Source organism: Rhipicephalus microplus, unplaced genomic scaffold (genome assembly GCF_043290135.1).
Source record: "Rhipicephalus microplus isolate Deutch F79 unplaced genomic scaffold, USDA_Rmic scaffold_49, whole genome shotgun sequence".
Taxonomy (NCBI): Eukaryota; Metazoa; Arthropoda; class Arachnida; order Ixodida; family Ixodidae; genus Rhipicephalus; species Rhipicephalus microplus.
Genome location: NW_027464622.1, coordinates 77,448 through 101,429, shown reverse-complemented (window position 1 = coordinate 101,429; position 23,982 = coordinate 77,448). Strand labels below are relative to the sequence as shown.

At 50.8% G+C, this 23,982-nt stretch overlaps 1 protein-coding gene across 3 annotated transcripts in view; it reads left to right on the top strand.

Moving 5' to 3' along the window:
• Positions 1–23,982, top strand: part of pan (transcription factor pangolin) — a 230,040-nt gene that overhangs the window by 174,747 nt on the left and 31,311 nt on the right. For all 3 annotated transcript variants that reach the window (XM_037413461.2, XM_037413459.2, XM_037413460.2), the window contains 2 exons: positions 6,354–6,486; positions 14,209–14,299. In XM_037413461.2, coding sequence (XP_037269358.2) covers positions 6,354–6,486; positions 14,209–14,299 — 224 coding nt within the window. The remainder of the gene's footprint in view (positions 1–6,353; positions 6,487–14,208; positions 14,300–23,982) is intronic.

The following is a 23,982-nucleotide window of genomic DNA, read 5'->3' as shown; positions in this document are numbered from 1 at the left end:
ACACGTATGCCTTCACCTGTTTATATCTTCGAACTTTCTACTCCGTAGTCTATTGGCGTTAGTTTGTGTAGTTTGTAATAGTTCTCTCTCGTAAGCTGATTTATTGTTTCTGTTATATATTTCTTAATTGTATCAAGTGTCGTTGTATTTTGTTAGTTGTATAGAAGTGTTGTATTAGATCCCGTGTGCTGCAATATCACTAGAGTAAAGTTTGTTTTGTTTTCTCACGTCTCTGATCTCTTCATTGTCTCGGCTTGCGTACGGAACGAACCAACCTGCTGTCATTCCCGTCGCCGACTTCGCGCTGGCGACGCTAGAGTGGCAGCTTGTGACAAAGAGCAACGCCCCCACCGCTTATCGCTAGCCTCCTTATTATACACTCGGGTGCGTTTCTGAACACGCTTTTTTGTTTCTTGCTACTCGCCTTTGCTACTTAGTGGCATCAACCGGTTACCTCGGTCGGGGATAAGTCCTCGAGTTGTGATCAAGTCTCGGGACAATAAATGAATGCTCTGCTGTGGTCTACTCCAGCATGTGACTCTACTCATAGTTAAGGGTCTACTCTTTCTCGTGTATATGCGGTTATGTGCTCTCTTTTTGCCCTTCTAACAGTCTTCTCCAGTCTCACAGTTAGTCGCGTTTTTTTTTTCTTAAATGGGCCCACCCACTGCTATGAGCACTCTTCTGCTCTTACAAAATTAGGAAGTTTTAGAAAAAGCGTACACAAAGATAGCGGTCATGGAGTTTAGCCGCTATTTCCGTCACTGAAGCTGTATTGGAATGACTGACGTGATCGCGAAGGAATCAGTCACGTGACATGTGACGGGATTCGGATCCCTCAGCAACCAGCAATCACACGATGGAGCAGAATTCGCGCTACAAGCGATTGATTGATTGATTGATTTGTGGGGTTTAACGTCCCAAAACTATATGATTATGAGAGACGCCGTAGAGGAAGGCTCCGGAAATTTAGACCACCTGGGGTTCTTTAACGTGCACCCAAATCTGAGCACATGGGCCTACATCATTTCCGCCTCCATCGGAAATGCAGCCGCCGCAGTCGGGAATAGATCCCACGACCTACGGGTCAGCAGCCGAGCACCTTAGCCACTAGACCACCGCGGCGGGGCACGCTACAAGCGAGAGTTTCGTCATTGCTCACCGAGGATCCCAACCGTGATTTGGGATACCGTCGTTTCACGAATCGCTCTACGTCATTGCGTACTACTTCACTCTGTCACCCGTGTTTCCACGTCCCCGTAGCGGGGACGTGGAAACGCGGGTGACATAGAGTGAAGTATTGCGCAATCCGCAAGCTCGAATGGCGATTTCTTCCGTCCTGTGAATACAGCTTTAACGGGGGCCTGCAAGAGAAAAACGTACCATGTACTCGCAGCGGCGACAAACATTAATGGCAAAGATTTGCGTACGCTATTCTAAAACTGTGTGTTAGAATGTCATGTCGCGTCGGGCACCAGAAGCTCGCTCCGTCATCACCTGATGAAAGTTGTAGCGCGAGAACAGAATGACGAGAAAGAGACATGAAGGACACGTGTGCTAACGTTTCTTTGTTTTTTTGTCGTCGTTCTATTCTCGCCCTATAACTATCATCATGTCATACCAAGTAGCCCAAACTGCCACACTTCTGTCATCACCGTTGACACCATCAGCATTTTCCATCCGAAGCGCGATTGAGATTGGCATAACGATGTCTGCATAGCTAGGCTGGACGAGAGAGTAATATTTGTCTTCACCGCGTTGCATGGGCCTGCCAAGACTCGAAGATAGTGCAAAGACACAGCATATCAACATCGGAGCATTGAGATGCTGCGTTGCTCTGCTCGTAGCCTCAAGAACTGCCCAAGCCGATCGGCAGAGCTCGCAAGATGGCAAAGGCCACGGGGGCCCTGTACTGAGGGCTCCACCTTCGCCGGAAGAATTTCTTCGCAATAAAGTTTTTTCATTCATTAAGCAAGTGTTTTTTTTTTTTTCACGATTGGCAGATCGCGGAAGCTAGCGGACGCTGGCTTAACCAGCTTTCGCTGGCTCCACTCTTTCAGTTCCACTCTTTTTCGAGGTTGCGCGTCAGAATGTCCAATATTTAAATGGTAACGTTGAACTTGAGGTGGCTGCTTCCTTCCTCTCCATATCCCGTCTTTTTTTTTTTTTTAATGTCCATTCATGTCATGAGTTGCGCTCCCTTGCTGTCTGGCAGCCTCCGGCGAGAGCAGCCACCCCGGTGGGCACAAAGAAGGCAGCGCGGGGTGCGCTGCCGAGATCGCGGTGTCCCGGGACGGCTTCGACTTCACAAAGGGATGAGTTTCTGCGACTGCGATCGGTAATGGCACTCTGATGGATACCACTACTGCGCGGCCTTGCTCTCGTGTGCCTTTGTTTCGCCCTTCTTTCTCTGTTTTGTTATTTTTTTCCCGCTTGCTCGCTCCAACTTTTGTTTTTTCTTCCGTGGGGTCACCAGTTTTGCTTGCGGCCTTCCCCTCGCTGGTCCCTGCTGCGTGCGAAAGTTTCTTTCGGTGCAATTTCCATTTGATGGCGTCACCACGTTCACCTATACCTCTGATGTTCGTGCGTTTGGCCGGCGCACTCCTTCAGCCTTTGTAATGTACTTCGCTCCCCCCCTCCCTCCAAACTCTTCTGTCTCGTTTTATTTTTTTATAACCGCCCCCCTCGGATCTTCCTTTCCGTTTATCTGCGGGACGTTTCCCGTGCTCGCGCGAGTACACCCCTGTGGGACGGATTTGAAATCTGCGACTGTGGCAATGTGTCTGTGTCCCATGCGCCGCTGCTGCGGTGTGTCGTCCATTGTGTTGCCGCGCCAGTGGAGGGACCGTTATCCGAATGGTTTCCGCGAACAACAGCGCTAAATGGAACGCTGCCGCATGGTCGACTATTGTCAATTTTTTTTCTTTTAATTTGACCTTGTCAGAGAGGCAAATCGAACGCGTACGAACAACCCCGACCCTTTTGTGGTCATTTTTTTTTTATTTTCCGCAAGTTTGGATTGTAACCCCCTTTGTACGCGTCGTTTGTTTGTTGAATAAAAGCTCCGTTCTTACCGATCCAGTCGGTGCGTGATGAGCGAGTAACGTGTTTTGTGTCTCTTCTTATAACTGCGTGTACATTCTGAATCGAATTTTTTCTGCGGTTGTCGAAAAACGACTTTGGCCGCCATCTTTTGCCCAGGACGGCACCGCAATAAGACCCACATTAATTAGGCATGTGCGATGTGACACAAGCATAAAACCTGGCTGCTAATTTGTGGTTGGAAGTGTGGACCTTGGCGTAGTGAGAAACCGGCCGTTCTGCCATAATATCGCAAGCTCTACTACAAATTTAAAATACGTATACCCCCTCCCAAATCGAAAAAAAAAAAAGAAAAAAAAAAACCCTGCTACCCTTATTGATCGTGCAATTGGAACGTCGCTCAGAACACTGATCCATACCGCGCGAAGATTGGTGCAGAGCGAATAGGGGAACGGGGTCGCTGCGAAAATTTCAGCCCGCTGAACCGTTTCGGAATGGCGTACTGCGTACACGTAAGAATACGCTAAATGCTGCTCGCCACTGCTGCCTACGGTTGCCTCCCGCTGCGTATCAGTCTTCGTAAACTAGCACAGACGTATGGACGCTTATATTACGCCGGGGAGGGGGGGGGGTTCAAAAAGTTGCTTTGGTGCGTTGTTGTTTCGAACAGACCACACACACACACACGACGAAGCGCTCCGCCGTTTCCTGCGCGCGTTCCGCGAATGATGCGTGTGTGTGTGTGTTCGCGGACATTTTTTTTCCGCCGTCTTTTCCGGCGGCCTTTTGCGCGCGTATAGTAATGTACTAACACTGCGCCAGGCTCGTTTGCACCGGCGGAAGGCGAGAGAGAGCACGAAACTTGGCAGGCTGCGCGATTCTCGTCGTCAGGTGCGGCTGGCCGGCGTTGGTTGTTTTCTCGATAAAAAAAAAAAAAAAGCAAGAGCGAGAGAGAGACGGCGAAGCAACGAGGTGCAGTCTCCGGAAACGCGCCGCCTCCGCGGGCATCGGCAGCCGCATACGCGCGCGCGGCACGCTGACGGCTTGACCGGGCCGGACAGTCGCCGAAGCCTCGTTTGGAGCCTCTCCAAAGTAGCCTCTAATGATTCGTATTTAGAGCATCCGCCGGCGGCGGCATCGGACAGCGCGAGCCCGCTGTCCTAATGTGTCTACTGCACAGGGAGGGGGCCGAGCTGTGAAGCGCCGCGCCAACAGCTTGATTACAAGGCGGCGGCCTCCGGGCAAGCTTTCGGCCAGCGTCCGTCGTGTGCGGCGTTGTCCGCGGTGGCTTTCACAGCAGGGGGGGAGCTCTGTTGGAAACGCTTTAGTGTGGCTACACTAAATGTGGCCGCCGCCGCGTTTGTTTTCTCTCCTCCGCTCGTTACGCGGAAAGAAAAACGTACGCGGTCCCAGTCATTCATGACGGCTGGGGCCTCTGTCGCCAGGGGCGTGCGCGCAGCAGCAAAAAGGAAGGAAGGTGGGTGGTTCGGACCTTGGGTTCGCTGGCGGTCAGCGAGCCCCGGAGCGCAGGCGGTGAGAAATGTTTTTTTTTTCGAGTAGCTAGCTGGCTGTGTGCTCGCGCGTGCCAGAAAGCAGGCTTCGGTCTGGACGCGATGAAAGATGCACCCGCACGGAAACCCGTATAGAGGCAGTCAGTCGCTCATTTCTTTCTGGGCGTGCGCGTGCGTTTTCTGCGCTGGTCGGTTACAAAGTGGGCTCGCTTGTGGTCTTCTATCGTAAAGCGTATATATACTCTGTTAATTTATTTTAAACACGACGCTGCGCCTATTCTCTGCTTCCTTGTCTTTTTTTTTTCGCGTTTCTAAGTTCAACCTCAACACCGGATTGAACGGAAGGAACGAGAGAAAACATGTGGAGGAAACTTTCTTTCTTTCTTTCTTTCTTTCTTTCTTTCTTTCTTTCTTTCTTTCTTTCTTTCTTTCTTTCTTTCTTTCTTTCTTTCTTTCTTTCTTTCTTCGTGCACCACTGCAGCGTCGTAATCAAATGTATATCTGTCTCGCGGCTTTGCCCCGAGGGCAGCTCCAACCAATTGCCGACTGATCGCGCGCGCGCGTGTGCAGCCGGGTGCGTAAAGAGTTCGCGGTGCTGCTTTCGCAACCCTCGCCGTCCGAACTGTATGCATCGCCGCCCGAAAGGCCGCGGTCTCTCCCCCTCTCGTTCCACCCCGAGTAAACGCGGGCAGCGGCGGGCCAACCCTCTGTCGCTGTTTGACTTGTGAATCGGAGAACGATCGTTTGTTAGAGTCGGGCTCGCGCAGCTGCCGCCCTTGCAACCGACCACTCCTGAAATTTCGGTGCTTCCCTGCCCCGAATCCAGAGGTTTGTTGTGAGTACACACGAGGGTTGATGAATACGGGCTCACCGGTGGCTCTTAATGAGATTTTTTTTTTTTTGTAAGACCAGAGGGCAAGTTCAGCGTATATGCGTTTCGAGTTCAATGGAGTGACGACCTAAGCAGGACATGAGCCTACTCGGTTGCGTGAAAAATTAATGGTGCCTCGCAATGGTTTGAAATGCACTAGCCAGGGATGGGGTCGTGCGACGACGATTTTTTTTTCTTTCGATTAGGAATCAGGTGTGTCACTAATGGCACCTGTCTGTATGTTCGTCGAGAATTTGGGTGCAGAATACATATATGCACGGCATTGAATGTGAAGAAATAGTGGCAAAAGAGTATTTAAATGTGACTAATATTTAAGCGCTGCTACCTGCTCGTGATGATGTACGTCAAGCAAAACAACTCGTCGCAGTGGCTTAACGAATATATATGGTGTCGCTCTACGTATACATCGTCGCGTGTTTAATTCGCGAAAATGTAGGCGTGGACAAAGTGTGGAAACGCCTCTATACTTGGATTTAAGTTTACGTTCAAGAATTTCAGGTGGTCAAAATTAATACGGTGTCCTTCACGGTGGTCTGCCTCAAAATCGCATTGTTAATGAAAACTCTGGTATATTTAGTTATTTATTTATTTATTTGAATACTTTCCATGCCCGAAGGCTTTACAGAAAGGAGTGGGAGTTATACAACAAAATGTAAGCGAAATGTTACAGTTGCTGCAAAATGGAGAGTTTGAAGTTTGCATTTTTCTCTTGCATGACTACAGTTAGTGCGTATCTGAAACTGTTTACACGGATAGTCAGCGGTCCGTGGAATCGCATCGTCATGACGTCGTGTGGCTATATTCGCGATTGGTGTGTGTGTGTGTGTGTGTACGGTTCCATATGTCTGCAGACGCGAGTGCCTTGGTGTGGCCTGCACTGACCCTGTGGCCTGGTTTTCTCTTTGCAGGCGAGCAAGGGTCCGATGGTGGCCTCTCCGCACCCGGGATCGCCGCTCAATTTTATGGTCTACAACGAGACCTTCTCGCAGCCACCGCCTGCCCACATGGGCATCCCGCCGGTCCACATCGATCCCAAGACGGGTGAGTACCGACACGTCAACTCCCACCAGGGCGCTTGCCAATAGAATTGTGTAGCTTTTTTCGCATGTAGCTATAGTGGTCGCTGATTTACTGCTTCAGAGACGGAACACAACTTGAGACATGAATACAGGCACGTCTCTGGTGACAAGAGAAGCCGCGACATGCCCATAGACGTTCAGAATCAGCCGAAAGCCGCCTTGTACGATCATGCAGTCATAGTGATCTGCGTGCAAGCTCTCCCTGAGTGACGACGAGATCGCCAAGCCAACACCGAGGAACCTTGTCGAGTGCGAGCTCGTGCGTCCGCTGTAAATTTCGTATGCCGGGACATCGCACAGTATTTACGTCCTTACACTTTGATCGCCACCGCACGCATGTCGCAGAAAACTGGAGAAATCACTCGGAGCTTTGCGCGTCAACACTTGACGCACTACTGGAAATGACATATTTTCTGCGCAATTTTATCAGCCTGCAATGCCGCCTGTGTAGATAATCCGGGTGAGTTCGACATATATAGTAGCAGACTGCAAATAGTGCCAACTATTGCATCCAACACTAGAACATCTCAACGGGCTCTGGAAGAAAGTTTTGGTCAGCTGCGACCCTGTGGATTAGCACAGGCGTGTCGAGAGGGTCGAGGACGCAGCCCGAGTTGAGTGCATTCTGGAAGAAGGATGCTTTTTTAAAGTTTCTTTGGCGAGATGAAAATAATTCATTCTCTCTTTGCGAAGAACAAGAACGCCGCAGAATGTGTGTCAAGAGCCTGCACGAGCTCGAAGCAGAGATACGCGGAACACTCATGTTAAAAACAATGAACGCCTATCAGCACTGCCGCCTATCAAAGGTGGCCATTTTCGAATCGCAGAGCGCAGTAGATGTATCTGGGTGAAGCATTCCTCTGTACTCTCCAAACGGCGTCTGACTAGAGCTCTTCGTGCAGTCTATAGCGGGCTCAAGTTAATTGTAACCAGCTCTTTCGCAATCATAACCCCTAACTGACTGCCGTTCAAGTGTTGGCAGATGTCAACAACACGGCGTGATCGGCAGTTTGTTCTTCATTTCATTTAGGTCGAGCAACCAGTTATAGCTACACATGCTCGGTAAGGTGAACGGTGGCCAGCAGAGGTCCGTGCACGCATGGCAATGCACGCCACCACAGCGGCCCCCTTTCGTACGCGTTAGTCGGTCCCAATCCCAAGATTTTAGCGTCGTGTACTCTCGGTTACGGTATTTTTTTGTGGGGAGGGGGGGGGGGGGCACGCTCGTGCAAAGATGTGGACCTCGAGATTGTTTTCACAGATGCGCGTCGCAAAAGATCTTGCGAAAAGGCTGACTCGCTAAAAGAGTGAACTCGAAGAGTGAGTAAGAGCGGTAACAAGCATGCCTTGTCGAATTTCCGTTTGCGAGAGCAATGTAGCTTGACTGCTGCCGAGCTCGCTGTCGCCGGAGGCGCTGTAGAAACGAAAAAAGGAGGTGGGATAGTAGTGGGACCTGCAGGTCGTGGCAGTGACGCGATGAAAGGTGGCGCGTTCGCTGCTGTGTGCACATTACGGGAGGAGGAAAAAGAAACAACGAAACACGGGGGGTTTGCGTGGTTCGGGGGGGGGGGGGGGGGATGCATCGCGTAGAGGACGCGAGTCGAGAGAGGTTCGGTTACGCTGCGGGGCCCGAAAATGCAATTTCCCGCCACCGAGTTCGCGCTGCTCGAGGCGAGGCAATTTTCCAACTCCTCGATGGGGAAGAGCGAGGAGGCCAAGTAGGAGACGGGATCGAAGGAGATCGGGCGTCTTATTTCGGCTCTGCCGGCGCAAACGGGAAAACGTCGTTAGGGGGTGCGCAAAAGCCGCCCCACTCCCTCCCGCCGCTAACGGCATTCGTGCAGTCCCTGTTATCGTATCGACGAAGGAACGCCGCACGAGAAACTTTGGCCCGAATGCGGAGCAATACGACCGGCGCTGTCGCGTAAGCTCGGGCCGCAATCTGATTTCGCCCGCCGCCGCCGCCGCTGATCCGATCCCGTTCGCGGCCGCGTATATCCTTGGCGTCTTGTTGGCTCGCGCTAACCGCATTCGCCACTGACGGGGTCCCGCCCGTCGTCTGTGGCGTGGCGCGTTTTCGCTTTGCCGGTTTCACTGGGTGTCCACGTTTGGGTTTTTGTTTTTCGATCGAGTTTGCGCGGGTCGTTGCGCGATGCCGACGAAAATTCGGCGTATTGATATCGCGCTCGGCAGCCTCGCTTGGTTGCCACGGTCAAAGTGGAGATACGCGGAACGACTGCCAAGCGTGCTTCTTCTGTCTGGACTCGTTGAAGGTGTCCCTCCTCCCCTACTTCTGGGCGCTGTTAAATCATGTCCGGACTCGCGCGAATCGGCTACCCTTGGGCGTTGGAACCACTGCAGTTTCCGCAGAATCTCCGGTTTTCGTAGAAATTGAAATAATAGCGCTGCTTGTTCGTACGCCTTCGTTTTAGCCTCGTCTTTCCGCGTACCGATTCACTCTCCTGGTGCGGTCATTGCGCGCATAGCAGTGCTTCGCTTCGTGCATCTTGGGCGTCATGAAACGCTTTCGCGATCCAGCCGGCGATGCCAGGTCACTGAAAAAGGAAACAACAATAGAGGCCCCGCAGCGTTCCAAGAGCATGCCTGCTTCGAAGGGAGATGCGCGCAGGAGGCATTAGTCAAACTGTGGACTCGATAACGATGGACATGGCCCTCCGTTTTGAGCGCGCACGGAGGCGGCGTGCCCCGATAGCTCTGCCGCGTGGATAGCAGCCGTCGCCGGCCGTTCTGCAGCGGCTCGCTCGAGCGCGGCGATGGTGGTGGTGGTAGTGATTAGAATGAAGAGGAAAAAGGCACCTAATTTCTGTCTGCCTTCAGGCGACACGGCGCAGTGCCTTATAGGGGTGGGGGGAAGGAGGGATAAAAAGAATAGAAGGAAAGTAGAAGCAGAAGAAGACAGCCAACGAGAGGAAAAAAGAAGGAGATAGGAAAGTGGGGATCCGGTCGAAGAAGTCCAAGGGCGGGGTGCCACAATGCGAGAGCTACACGGCGTCAGGAGACCGCGGAGGGCGAACCAGTCGGCGGGAGCTACGCTGAAGTCGGAGATCGCGAGGGCACAACCGTCCAGCTTGAAATCCTGCGAGCGAATCGCGCGGCGATGGGCAGCGTGTAACGGTCTTTCGCAGTCTTGCAACGAGAATGGGAAAGGGGGACACCACGAGAGGTCCGGTTCTCTTTTTCCGATAAGCGCATTAACGTCGGTTCCTATATCTGCGATGGCCGGCCGCGCCGCCAAGCTGGTCGCTGTGCCCGGAAGGCCGCGCAATTGCCGATGCCAATGACAGATCTGTGTGTGTATCCTTCCGCACTGCGGCGCCACCCTATCGACTGAAGGGGACGACGCCGTGGAAAATGGACAGGCTTGAGAAACGCGCTTTTTCTCTAAAGGCGAACACTAGCGCTGGTGCCGGATGTCGCCTGTACTTGGGCCGCTTATTGGTTTTTTGACGCTCTGTACCAAATTTAGAGTGGGGCATAACACTATGCTGTCCCGAAGCAAAAAAGGAAGCGAAAAAGGAACATCAACTGGGTGCACGTTAAAGAACCCCAGGTGGTCGAAATTTCCGGAGCCCTCCACTACGGCGTCTCTCATGATCATATGGTGGTTTTGGGGACGTTAAACCCCACATATCAATCAATCAATCAATCAATCAATCAATCAGGAACATCAACTTTGTTGCTTTCTAGACGAATTAAAAAAAAAAGAACTACGTGTGCGCCAGTCTGACAGAAAGGGCAACGAAATTAAAGGGACTGTAGACTGAAATAGACTTGATTCAAATCGATAAACTGTATTCTGAAAATTTCATTGTTAATTTCAGGATCATAAGTTCATTATTAGAGGAGAAAATTGAGGTTGAAGTTTCGAATATCGCGCCGAAATTTCTCCACACGACATCACTGATTTCAAAATGCATTTTTCGCATTTTCATGACATTGGCTCGATGAAATTTTGTGAAACTTCGTATGTTGTAACTCTATGGCCACCGCAGACGTCAATGTACTTCAACCTAGTAGAACATGTGAGAACCTATGACGTCACGGTGTGTGGTTCGATAATCTCGAGGTTGCCTCTCCACCCGCATTTTCCTTTCGCGCCTTTTCTCGCTTACCAACTGTCGTCTCGCGGTAAAAGTGGCGTTTCCGCAATTGTGTAACTCTACTTTATTAATACCCGAAAAAAAAGTTTTTTTCCCCATCTTTTCAGTGTCCCTTTAATGGTAGAAACGGCTTGCTCGCTTACGCCTATATGCTACTGCTACCATATTATTGGCACATATGGTTAGCTACTCCTACGAGAGCCGTGTAACGCTCCGCCGGTTTAGCGGCACTCTGCAACCTGTTGACGTTAGGCCTCATTGCACACGTGGACAGGTCCTCCAAAATGCACTCCTCATCACCAAAACAAGTCTCTGGCGAAGTCCGACTGCGCCGACGTGGCCGAAAACACACACACACACACACACACACACACCATATATATATATATATATATATATATATATATATATATATATATATATATATATATATATATATATATATATATATATATATATATATATATATATATATATACACCTGCTTGATGTATATAGGAGCCGTCAGAACATGGATATAGGGCAGATGTGTTTTGGAGGTATATATAAGTTGGGCTCGCCCTCTACATGGAATGAAAATTCTCCTTGCCTAGCCACGGCCGCTGAAGTCACTGTGGTATAGTTCACCGAGGTGCCGTTCATCTCAGCATTGTCTAATCTTTACCAGTTTCGCAAGAGAACAAGTACAAATGACACCGATTAAAAATGAAGTTCCGCGTCTGGCAATGCGCAGTCCGCTTCGAGTAAGGCAGTCTTCTGCGCGGAGTGTGTGCGCACCGCCTCCAACCTTTCATGTTTCTCTGTACATTGGGTAGACTTCGCAACGTTGCGCAATTGACCCGCTGTTCTAGTGGCTATAAGACACCCGGCTGGTGACCCGCAGGTCGCGGGATCGAATCCCGGCTGCATTTACGATGGAAGCGAAAATGCTCTAGGTCTGTGCATTTAGGTGCACGTTAAAGAACCCCAGGTGGTCGAAATTTTCGGAGCCCTTCACTACGGCGTCTCTCTTAATCATATGGTGGATTTGGGATGTTAAACCCCAACAATTAATAATGCTGCGCAATCCTCCGCGTTGTGCCTTAGTGGCCGTGTGTGGCGTTTTCCTAATAGCTCGGATTCGATTGCCTTCCAGGGCAGCCGCATTCAGATTGGGGCGAACGTCTTCACACGGCATTACGAGCGCTATATGGCATGACGATAGTTATAGCGCGAGAACGAAACGACGACACAGAGACAAGAAGGACACGAAAGACACCTTCTTGTCTCTGTGTCGTCGTTTTGTTCTCGCGCTATAACTAACGTCATGCCATACCAACTAGCCCAAGCTGCCTGATTTTTAAGCTATAGGTAGTGTCGAAAGCAGCCGTCGGCAACTGGTGCCAGAATAAAGGACTCCCGTTTATTGCGTTGAGTGATAATGTATGCACTCTTGTGAGCCTCACGGGGTAATTAATTTAGCTTGGCACACGTAGGTGTCGTCCAGCGTTACGTCGCACCACTGGCGTAGCCAGTAGAAATGGAGGGGGGATGTCAATTTCCCATGTATATATATGTATACTCGCACATACAAAACGGGCACGAATATACGTAATGTTTGGTTGATCCCCCCCCTCTCTCTCTCTAGGCAAATGAGTAAACTGGCTATACGCTTTTGTGTTTCACAGTGAACGCAGACAGGCTACAACCATCTTAAAAAAAAAAAACAAAGCATATTTCGATTTACACCCTAGTGGTCAAGTCAAACTCAACTATAAGATCCTCGGTCTTCCTTCTCATCCTCCTGCCTTCTTGCGCCTAATAGCGAAATATCGTGTTCGAGTGGTGGCCACATTTCTTTAATAGGCGTGCTAAATGGGTTCATGATGGAGTCACTGGAGCCTTTTGTTAAGACGACCCCCCATAGCCTCGTTAGCTGCCTCGGGTGTGTGTGTGTAATAATAGTGTGCGCTCCGAAAATGTGGTTCGTTTCGAGGCACTTTCACTTCACTTATGGGCTCCTCCGGAGCTCCTATAACGCAGGAGATAATGCGATGGCCGACGTGTTAATGTCGTTAAGTTTTCGCGTTGGATTTGCAGACGAGGAACGAACCAAAGCGCTGTTACAGATACACACACCGCATCTCCGACTGGGTTTTCTTTCTCGTCTAAAGGTTGGCGTCTCGCCGCATGCCGAGTTCAGGCGCCGGGCTCCTCGGTAGCGCGCTTGTGTTTTGCCGCGCGTGTATTGGTGCGTGGCGTTGCGGGCCGGCTGGCCCTCTAGCGTCCGGGAACTGTGTAGCTTGGCTACAGCTGCAAATATTTACGCCTTGGCTGGAGGCCCGCGGTCGGCCTTGCGAACGGACCCTTTCTTCGGCTTCCGGCACGCCTTTTCGCATCTTCACTCGCCGCTGCCTTCGTTTCCACCGACGCGGGGCGTAAATATTTTTGGCCGCGCGCTGTGTGTCCCGCGAGGGGCATCTGAGCTCGCGCTGGTCACGTGGGTTTGGTGGAGAGTGGCTTCTCGTCGAGACGGGCTGCAGGGCGGTTGCGAAAGAAGTGGGGGTCTCCATGTGGCACGCCGGCTCTGTTATTGCTCAGAATGTAGGTTGTACGTTCGATTCCTAACTTCATATTTATAAACGTACCGCAGCTGTGAAAATTGCCATCCACAGCGATTAAAATAAAACATCACAGAAAAAAATATTGAATTGGGAACACAACCATGAACTTCGTACTAGTTTATGCTCAAGCGTTTATACTAATCGGTTTGTGTGCTAACTTCTACTCAATATATGGCTCCAGTTTTAATTTATGGCATACCTTGTCTCTAAAATCCTAACCAGAACCCATTTCACCCCTTTTATTGTTTGTTTTTGTTTTTATCATGGTTTTCTGACAAATTGCACAGGCACTTGACGGGGTAATCACTCGGAGAGTCACTCGGTACTTGTGCCACTAACAAAAAAAAAAGGGGGGGCGGGGGGGGGGCTAGGAAGTTCGAGCCTTTTCACGGGGTCCTTAACGAAATACGTCATAGCTGTTTTATTAGTTACGCGATTACGTTTTGCACCGCTGACCAAAATGTTGAGGTCTCGGAACTGTAATGCCTTCCTGTCTCCACAGCCAAAAACTGTGTACGAATAGAGGCGGTACTGAATCGCTTCCCTCGTATTCATGCGGATATCCGAGGAGGAGCAACTACTCGGGCTACGTGACAGGGCTTTCACAGGAATCCTCAGCATCTCGTGGCGCCATGGAGTGAAGCTTTGTCGTCGAGTTGGCCATTGCTGAAGAGTTTAGTTCCAGAGTCATTGGTGAATGGCGCTCGTAGTGGTGTATGTGTAGTAGCTGCGTACTTTTTATGAATGCTACGTTTTCCGCGTTCGAGTCCAGGGTGTTTTCCCCCATCGCGCCGTTTAAGAAAGCGCTGTTTGAGAGACGTGCGCTTTCTGTTCATAAAATGCCTCGTGCATATATGTTTGCGATTGTGTCGCAGTCGAGGGTCTTCCAGCCGCGGATCGTGACCCTGCTACGGTTGGTCGGCGTGCATGACTTCTTTTTTTTTTTTCTCGTCTCTGCAGGTATCCCGAGGCCGTCCGTGTACCCGCTCACCTCACCGGGCCAATACACGCATAGCATGTTTTCCCAGGAGTTCGCGCAACAACTGCACTGGTGAGTATACTCTCGCGTTGCGCATGCTTGACCTGCTGGACACGAGTCGGGGCCAACGCACCCTTTGCTCCCGGCACGGCGCTCGTCTGTGGGCGGAGGGTGCTCGGCCACGCCAGCGACTGTCCAACAACGCTCGTTTTGGCGGACTCACCACGCGCAGTGCCGGAACTGGTGCCGCAGTGCGCGGCTGATGCTGTCGAGGGGAGAAATAATTGGGGGCGACCGAGTGCACGCTGGAAGATGGGCGCATGCGCCGAGTTCAATCAATGGCGCCGTGTCAGTGGGATTAGGATTATTGGTCCAGTTTTGGCTGTTTGTATCTTACCCAACCACATTACACCGCCACCTGATCAATAAACGGTCCTTTCTTTAAAAGATTTCTGCGGTTTTTAGATTGCGTCCCCGCGGTTGCACGGGGTTTCCTCAGGTAGCGCGACCTGGCAATGCTCGCCAAAGATGCCCGCCGGCAGCGAAGGCCCCTTAGGTGACGCTTTCGCTTGAGCTCTCACGAAGCGCTTATTACAGTCGATTGCGTGCTTCCACGTGCCCAGCGACACAACTTTTTTTACTTGTACTATGTCTCCCCTTCTGCTAACGCCACGCCACTGCTTACCGCTGTGCAGGAGTGAGTCGTTTGTAGTTGGATAGTTGGAATGCACTGTTCGGCAGTAACTTACTTATTTAAATAAAAGAACGATCAGACCTTTTAGCTGTCGGAAAGTATATTTCTGCCTTTACGTGGAGTTCGTGTGGGAAAACGACGAGAACCTTACTGTTGTACAATTTTTATGCAAATCTGTATAATATATATATATATATATATATATATATATATATATATATATATATATAATGTGTATGTTTTAGGACGCATATATGAATCTCGTATTATAGCATTGCAGTTCATGTTATTTGGACGGAAGCTTCTCATAACGCGAAACTTTCCTGTGCCTTGCTGGTTGTTGTCGTACTCATCCACATAAATCTCATAACGTTAAAAAGAAAAGCGAATGTACGTGACTTTATCTCTTATTCTCTCGCCGGGCTTCTTGTCGGACATATAGTTGACGTTGTCTCGAGTGGAAAAGGGGAGATCCGTGGAGTGAAATGCGTTTCGCAGATAGGGGTGACCAGTGGAAAAGGGGAGATCCGTGGAGTGAAATGCGTTTCGCAGATAGCGGTGATAAAATGCTTCTAGATGCGTGTGCTGCTGGGTAGTATTATTTTTTGCCTTGTTTTCATTTCGTCTTCGGGGAGTGGAGAGCACCTATCCCGAGTGGCCGCTTCCTCGTCATGGTCAGTGCCGGTGCAACGCATCGCGAAGCCGCGTGGCGCCACTTTGGCCGCCTGCTGTGTGGCCCTTTGCAGGCGGAAGTTTATACACGGACGTGGTTGTGGCACCGTCTAGACGTTAAAGCCCACCGGGCCACATCTCGCCTGAGTCAGATAATGTATCTACATGTTCGTATCGAGGCCACGTGGTGATGCCCGCGATCTTCTCGCCACGTGGTGATGCCCGCGATCTTCTCGCAGTTTGTCACGGTACGCTCGCTTTGAATTGTGTGCGAACGGAGGGTGGTGTGTGTGTGAGTGTGTTTCCCTAAAAGAAAACAAAAAGCAGCAGCGAGTGGCTAAATGCGTACTTCCTTTGCTTTAAACTACATTGCTGTCTATCCAGTCATACAGTCAAGTGCTGCCACTGCACCGTACAAGACTCATTGCGATGCACAGCTCCTTTAAGACGGACCCATGGCAGCGGCAGAGGACTACCGAGACGTCATCAGCCTGCAGTGTGCAGTTTTCACAATTACGGGAGTGATTTTTTTTTTTCCTGCATGAGGGTGGAGATTCGAGCTTCGGCTTCTTAACGCGTCATGTCCGGTAGTCGCGGTAACTCCGATACTGCGTATAGCGCGACGGCGTTTGCGGTGTATAGCGTTACTGTGTGCGCGCTCTTCCATCATCCCTGGCGCCTTCTTCTTCTCTCTTGACACTCTTTGTCTTCATTGCGAGTGCCGAGGGGCACTCACGTTTTTCGCTGTAATTCGCGAGACGAAGACCTGCTTCTCGAGGGAGAAAACCTAATTACGAAGTGGAGGTTGTGCAGGGTCTGCAGGTCGGGGATTGAATTGCAAATGGAGAGGAATCTCGGAGGAGCATGAATTAACGATTAATCTCCGCGGCATTGCTCAGAGCCGGCCACTCGGGACCCCGTTTTCTTCTTTTCTCACGGGAGCAGTTTCTCTCTCTCTTTTTTTTTTCTCGTTTCATCGGTTTTTGTATCGCCCGCATATATAGCTTCGTTTCGGTATAGTTCGTTTTTTTTTTCTGCCGCCTTCTGTCGCTTCTTTTGCACCGATCGCGGACGTGCCGCTCTTGGTCCGCTCTCTCCTTCCTCCCCCGGTTTCTTTTGCCTCTTGGCCCGCTCTGTACCGGCGGCCCCGTGCCTTTATTGCATCGCTATGGTTCGCGTACCTGTAGTGAAGTGTACTGCGTAGGACTCTCCGGCCTTCGGACCTGATTCCTATGCACTTCTCGGTAATCGAATCAGCCTTCTATTCCCCTTGATGAGTATTCTGTTCGCCCTCCTCATTTGGTGCCGTCAATGACGGCGCGCCATCGGCAGTGATGTTCAGACACGCTGGCGGCACGGAGAAAGGTACGAGAAACTTGCACGAGACTGCTTCTCGGAGGCGGAGCAAGCGATGAAAGAAGGCGCGTCATTTGTAATGCTTGTAGTGTGTGGGTGTAATCTGTGTGTGTGTGTGTGTCAACGTGTGTCGCCACCTGTCAGCGTGGGAAACGCGTTGTCCGAACTGACGGGAGCAGCAGCGGGCGATCGAGATGTGAACACCTTTTGTCCATTTTTTCCTTCCATCACCCCCCCCCCCTTTTTTTTTTGCCTTATAAATGGAAGGGACCACATTGAACGTTACGTGGAAGTTAGGCCTCGCTCCGCTGAAGAGAAGTTTGTCTCGTTTATTTGAAGGCGAAATCTTTAGATCTCTTATGTTCTGAGGTCGCGTCAAGAGATAGACAGACAATAGTTGGGCCGATACCGGAGCGAATGTGACACCAAGCGTGGCGTAGAAAGCTTCAGGGGGTTTGGGGGAGGGGGGGGGACTATGCTGCTGATTGGGGGGAACGTCAACTACGCGTCTTGCAAGGAGTCTGGTCGCCGATGGTGTAATTTAGCGCATATAACTGAGTGTGAAACAATCATTCGCACTCAAGTGTCGCGGGCCGTGTAACGCGCCGAAGAAACTACGTTTATCTGATTCGAAGTAACATATGCGATGTCTATCTAATTTGCGCACCGTCTTGTACGATATTCGCCGTGTCACCGTGTGGCTATATAAGCGCGTTGCGTTGTTGGGGACCGTGCGCAGAGCGGCATGCGTGATTGCTTCCGCCGCTCCGCGTGCGCAGTCATGGGGTGTGTTCCAATACTCACCGTAGACAGCTAAATCGACGGCGGCCATCTTAATGCCATCTTTCGAAAAGCGCACCGGTGCGCACTAACCGTCTTCGGTAACCAGGGCGCACCCTGTCGGGGCACTTTTTGTTGTTGTTGTTGCTCCGAAAAAAAATCGCCGGAGCGACGCTGTGCAATCCCAGCGTTCGTTGCGTGGCGCGCGCGTAGCAGACGATCAGCAGACGACGCGCAACGGCTGGTATTCCATTTGCCCCTTACAAAGAACCGGGGCGTTCTGCCCCATTTTGGTTTATGGGGAAATGCTGGACTGCTCCGCGAACTGCTCCGGGGCACAATTCCCGAATATGCTATGAGTTTCATTCCAATTCTCACGTAGCCGGCAAAATATACAGCTCCGAGAAGACGGCATCGGAAACAAATACGATGCAGGCTAATTTGCTGTCCAAACAAGATGGCGGATCAGCGAATCGCTCAGATAGATCGGATTTCGCTGAAATAGTCGTCTGCACACAAGCAGACGCTTTTTCAGACGCTCAATGTGACTAACGTTTATTTTTTTAGATTTCAACACGAAATAAGCAAACAAATACAACAATTATGTTTATTTCAGTTTTTTCTTCTCGACGCGAGGTGGCGGCTCGTAGCGTAGAAGCCGTCCAGACGTGTTCCATTTCTCGGACAGCATGGGCTCGGTGCGGTATTCTAAGCTGTTTGCGTTATACTATATATCGCGGCTCCAGCAATTCATGCGGCACTTAGCGGCAACATAGGGATGCTGCGTAGTGAGGTCCGAACAGTCCGAGAGCGCCAGTCGTATACGGTAGGAGCACGATAGTATGGTTTCGCCCGTGAAGGAAAAATGAATCGCCAAGCAGATTCCTTCTTTTTAGGTGAGGCACTAGTGTTAATTTGTTCACTCGAACCTATTGAATGACCATCGTATCCAGTGACTACATGTCGCTGCGGCGCCCGATGCAAGCAAATTTCGCAGAGACGCGGTGCGCCATGTGCATTACACACACAACGCGACCACTTTAATAACACCGCTCGCGCTTGTGGCACCACTGGTGCCGACTAAAATAAGATGCTCCGCGTCAACAACCCGCTCCCCTTCTACAAAGCAGCGCGAAGTGCATTCACACTGCAGGAAACTCGATAATTGTGTTAGCGACAGCGGACGCGGTGACCTCCGTGAATCCGCCATGCTGCAACTCCGCGGCGCCCTCTCATGTTCATTTGAGTTGCGAATACGTGCTGTCTAAGAACTGAAACAAAGCCATGTTCGGCTCTTACATTTTCTGACAAAATTTACACGTGCATATCTCGCAAGGCTGAAGCCATTGTCCTCATTCTATAGAACTAACACTGTTACCTCGTGAAGAATGGGACCCTCCGTTGTAAATTTTCTTTCTTTTTTTTTCATTTTGCTCTATTCAGACTAGTAACCTACCATGGATGGCATAGTAGTTGATGGGAACTAGAAACGTGCTGTCAGCGCTGTTAAGTCTTGACACTCACCGCTGCGTTTCCGTTAAAAATTTGAGAGAGAGATAAAGAAATAGATGGACAGGTTAGCCTGTGGTGTAAAGTGGGCGAGTATATGAAGGAGGTAGTGACATGGCGTCCTTCCTGAAATTTATCAGAGACGCGTGTTTCATCCTGGCCACTACGCGCACAGCCTCCATCATCAACTAAGCAGAATCTTACCTGCCCCCGCCGCGGTGGTCTAGTGGCTAAGGTACTCGGCTGCTGACACGCAGGTCGCGGGATCGAATCCCGGCTGCGGCGGCTGCATTTCCGATGAAGGCGGAAATGTTGTAGACCCGTGTGATCAGATTTGGGCGCACGTTAAAGAACCCCAGGTGGTCTAAATTTCCGGAGCCCTCCACTACGGCGTATCTCATAATCGTATGGTGGTTGTGGGACGCTAAACCCCACATATCAATCAATCAATCAATCAATCAATCAATCAATCAATCAATCAATCAGAATCTTACCTGCTGTACAGTTTGGAACTGCGCAGCTGTACTGTATATGCGTATAGGTGCTCGCATTCGTACACTGAATGATCATCGGAATCCAAGCTTCTTGGGACATCTTAGGCACAAAGTGCGAAACGCTGCAGTATACAACGAAACGAGTGCCGCGTTTGGTCGTTTACTCTTCGCTGGTCCTCTGTTTTGCGGTTTGTGTACATGCGCATAAATCATGGTCATATGGCTCGTTTCTTTCTTCTTTGCATCTCCGTTGATTTGGCGCATTTCTGACGAAAATCATGATGCCACCTGTTTGTACACCTGTCGGCAACTTTTACGTTACGTTGGATTCCAAACATATGCGAATTCTCGCTCTACCAGTTCTTGATACTTCTACTATAGCTGGTTACTTTATATGTTGCAATAGCAACTACTGGCTTGAACATCCATTTGGATATGTTCACATACAGAGCGACAACTATAGGCTTTTCGAACATTTCGTGTCGCGCGAGCTTTTGCTGTTGCGTGTACTCATTATTAATCTTCGTGTGTGGCCCCGCCGCGGTGTTCTAGTGGCTAAGGTACTCGGCTGCTGACCCGCAAGTCGCGGGATAGAATCCCGGCTGCGGCGGCTGCATTTCCGATGGAGGCGGAAATGTTGTAGGCCCGTGTGCTCAAATTTGGGTGCACGTTAAAGAACCCCAGGTGGTCGAAATTTCCGGAGCCCTCCACTAGGGCGTCTCTCATAGTCATCAGTGGTTTTGGGACGTTAAACCCCACATATCAATCAATCAATCAATCAATCAGTGTTCGCGTGTGCATGGAAGCCCCGAAATAGCGTGAGCTGTCTGTTCTTTCGATTATTATTGTTTTTATTTCACGTCAGCGCTCCAACTTTCGGGAAGTAATTGTACTCAACTATGCTTGTGTAATGACATTTCCACTTGTACGTTTCTTTCATCGTTTTCAGGGCGCGCACTGGGTGTAGATTCGAGGGGAGGTGGTAGGGAGTTTTAACAGGACGGGCAAACACACGGGCGCGTTTAGAAAAGATCTGGGAAAGCGCGCTCGGGCAGCGGAGAAAAAAAAACAAAAAAAAACAAAAAAAACGTGCACTTTTCTCTCGCGGTGGTTGGCGGTGCACGGGAGGATATCCACTTGAAGCCGCGGTGCTGTCGTTCAATTTGCCTGCGGGCGGAATATCCTATGCGGGCGAGCACTCAACCCTAAGCGAATGGAGAGCTCTTCCCGACTCGGGAGCGCGCGGATGCACTTGCCGCGGCCATCGAGCGGCGGCCTGCTTGCATGTACGTGGTGCGCGTATCGGTCGGTCCTCCCCCCGCTTCTGCAATCATTTCCCGACCGCCGGCGTTGACGAAAAAACTGCGGCATTGCGTCGCTTCCGTGGTTCTTTGAGGTTTTCTGCCAACCCCTTTCGCGAGTCTGTGCAGTTTGCTCACGTTTCACCCTCTCCCGATTTTTCAGCCGGTCGGCGGCGGTGACTAGAGAAAGTTTTCTCTCTCTCTCTCTCTCTCTCTCTCTCTCTCTTGTACCGTTCGATTTTTTGTTTTACTATTTTGACGCTTATTGCCGTAGTATACTGCTCCCGCTGTCCTTTATAGCCCTGCGTGTTGATAGCGCCGAGTGGCTGCTAGACAGTTTTGTATTTTTTGTTTCCTTCCGTAGTTGCTGCCTGCCCACTTTGCTGACTGAATGCTTATATCGAACCTTCATCCAACCTACTGGGGCCATTGGCTGTGTTGTTGCGGACTTCTGCTCTTGGCTGGCCTGAAGTCGCTGGTTCGATTTGCTGCAACGGCGGCGGAATGCGAACACGCTTGTACCGCGCACAAGGCTAGCGCTTCGTTTAAATACCACGCGATGAAAGTTAGTCCCGGGCCTATACGGCGTTCCTTTATTATAACCACAGCGCGGCTACGGGCTACCCTATCAGTCAATCAGACCCAACCTCCGTATGACTTGCGCGCCCGCTTCGCTGAGCGGTGCTCATCAAACTCGGAATGCGACGACGTCTGTTGAATGGGACTGCCGCATTCGTTCCTCACTTTTAACCCTCCTTCACTCCTAAAAGGAAGGGGAAAAAAGAAAGGGGGCGTCTGGCCTCTGTCTTGAGAAGCGAAACCTTCTTTTCGACCTCTTTCCGCCGTCTTTGAATTCTCGTGCAGCCAAATTAGCTGGGCGAACGCGCTCCGGCGGCTGCCGGTACGCGGTATCGATTGCCGAAATAGCGTCGTTCCAGAATTCCGAAGCATCGCGCGCGCTACCTGCCAGCGCGCGTGCGCCGTCGATGCATACGCACCGAGAGAGCGGCGCACGAAACATCCCTCTCTTCCGTGCCCTCTCCCAGAGCACGCGTGGCTGGCTTGTTAGGGTAATTGGCAGGCGATGCTTCTCCCCGAGCTCCGTAGCGGTGCAGTGAAGCCGCCATGGCGCCTCTCTTCTGCAGCGCTTTTTTCCCCTTCTCACCTGGTGTGCCGGGGGCGATCCGAAACTGCTCGCGGCCATCCCTCTCTGCGATGCCTGCCTCGAGAAATACGAGCCTGCCAATCTGCCTGCGAGCGCGCCTCTGTCGTTTGCGCGTCGCTTTCTCTCCCGCGTGGCAGAAAGTGCTGTGCGAACTACGAGCCGAGCGCCAGTTTCCTGTGCACCCTGATCGCTAAAAGGCATTATATATTGTGAGTCCTTTACCGTCGCAGCGACGTGTGTTTCGTACCCTAATGTATACAGTGTACCGAAAACGCGCAGTACCGCAGGTTCCGGATTCCCTCGTATGCGGAATAGTCGTATGACCTGAGTGAAAACATCATAGGGCGACACGTAACTGTCAATTTTGGTTCTGGCAGTTCTGGGTGAAATAGCCGCGAAGAGGCATGGCGTAGGTTACACCACACCCCCCTCCTCTCTCCAGAAACACGGACAAACAAGTGAAGTTCGCCAAATAGCGCTACTTGCGCAATGGCAGGTATAACCCCGCCTTTCATTTGAAGTTTCACGGCGGCGGTATGACGTCATACCTGGCTTCCTTTTCTCGCGTCACGTGACCTCCTCTGTGACGGTGATCGAAAGATCTTCCTCTGTGCCCTTCGAATTACGGAATATGTCACAGCCACGCCTGCGTGGTCTGACGTAACTGCAGAATGAAGGAAGGAAGTGCAAATTTTAGGGCCAGTTTTCTTTGTTAGGCACGACATTAATTTGAACTAAGTGACAGTGATGCCAACGAAAGTGTAGGGGATGTTATTAGAAGTAATTGTAATGTCAATGTGAAGAAAGAAAAAGTGGATGAAAATATAACTTGTGCAGATCCTGCTGGGGGCAAGTTATCTTTTCGTCCACTTTTCTTTCTTCACGTTTACATTACTTCTAATACCATCCCCTACACTCACCTCGGCGTCATCGTCCGTTAGTTCTCAGTAATATCGTGCCTAACAAAGTAAACTAGCCCTTAAATTTTCACATATTTGGTTAATTAATGAGTTATAGTGTCTCGTTCTGGTAGATTCGATGCGTACAGGTGGTATGCGAGGGATTATTGGTCAGCTGCAAGTTCGTAATATAAGATCACGTGCTACGTCACGCCAACTGGCAAAAAAAAAAAAAAAGCGTTCCTCACTTGCCGTAAGGGCGGCACCCAGCGCTGACTGACGCCAAGCGGGCCAGGAGACCATCTATCTGCGTCCGTGACTTCTTTCGTTTTCTTTGAATTCTGACAGGCCTGCCTTTTTGAGTGTACGTGCTGAAAATGCGGCTAGGTTGTGTATTTAGCAGGAGTGTAATTGGGACAAAACCAACTTCGGACGTGCTGCAGTACTGTGGTCATGGGCTTCCCGCGAACGTAGCAGTCGTGCTTTGGTAGCGTTTCGGATGAGCGCTTGTTTCGGTCACCTCGCGCGTGGTTGAAAGCCGCCCGTGCTGATGCGACCCTCACGGCAGCGCTGTAATCTCTCGTGTAGCTCGCTCTCGGTGGCCTTCGTCCGCTTATAACGGCGCTTTCGTTTTGTCACGACGGCTGTGTCTCGAGAAAATGCCCAGCATGTCGAGTCTTTCTGCCCGCATCTCTGCCCCGCTGCCGTGGTCTAGTGGTTAAGGTACTCGGCTGCTGACCCGCAGGTCGCGGGATAGAATCCCGGCTGCGGCGGCTGCATTTCCGATGGAGGTGGAAATGTTGTAGGCCCGTGTGCTCAGATTTGGGTGCACGTTAAAGAACCCAAGGTGGTCGAAATTTCTGCAGTCTTCGACTACAGCGTCTC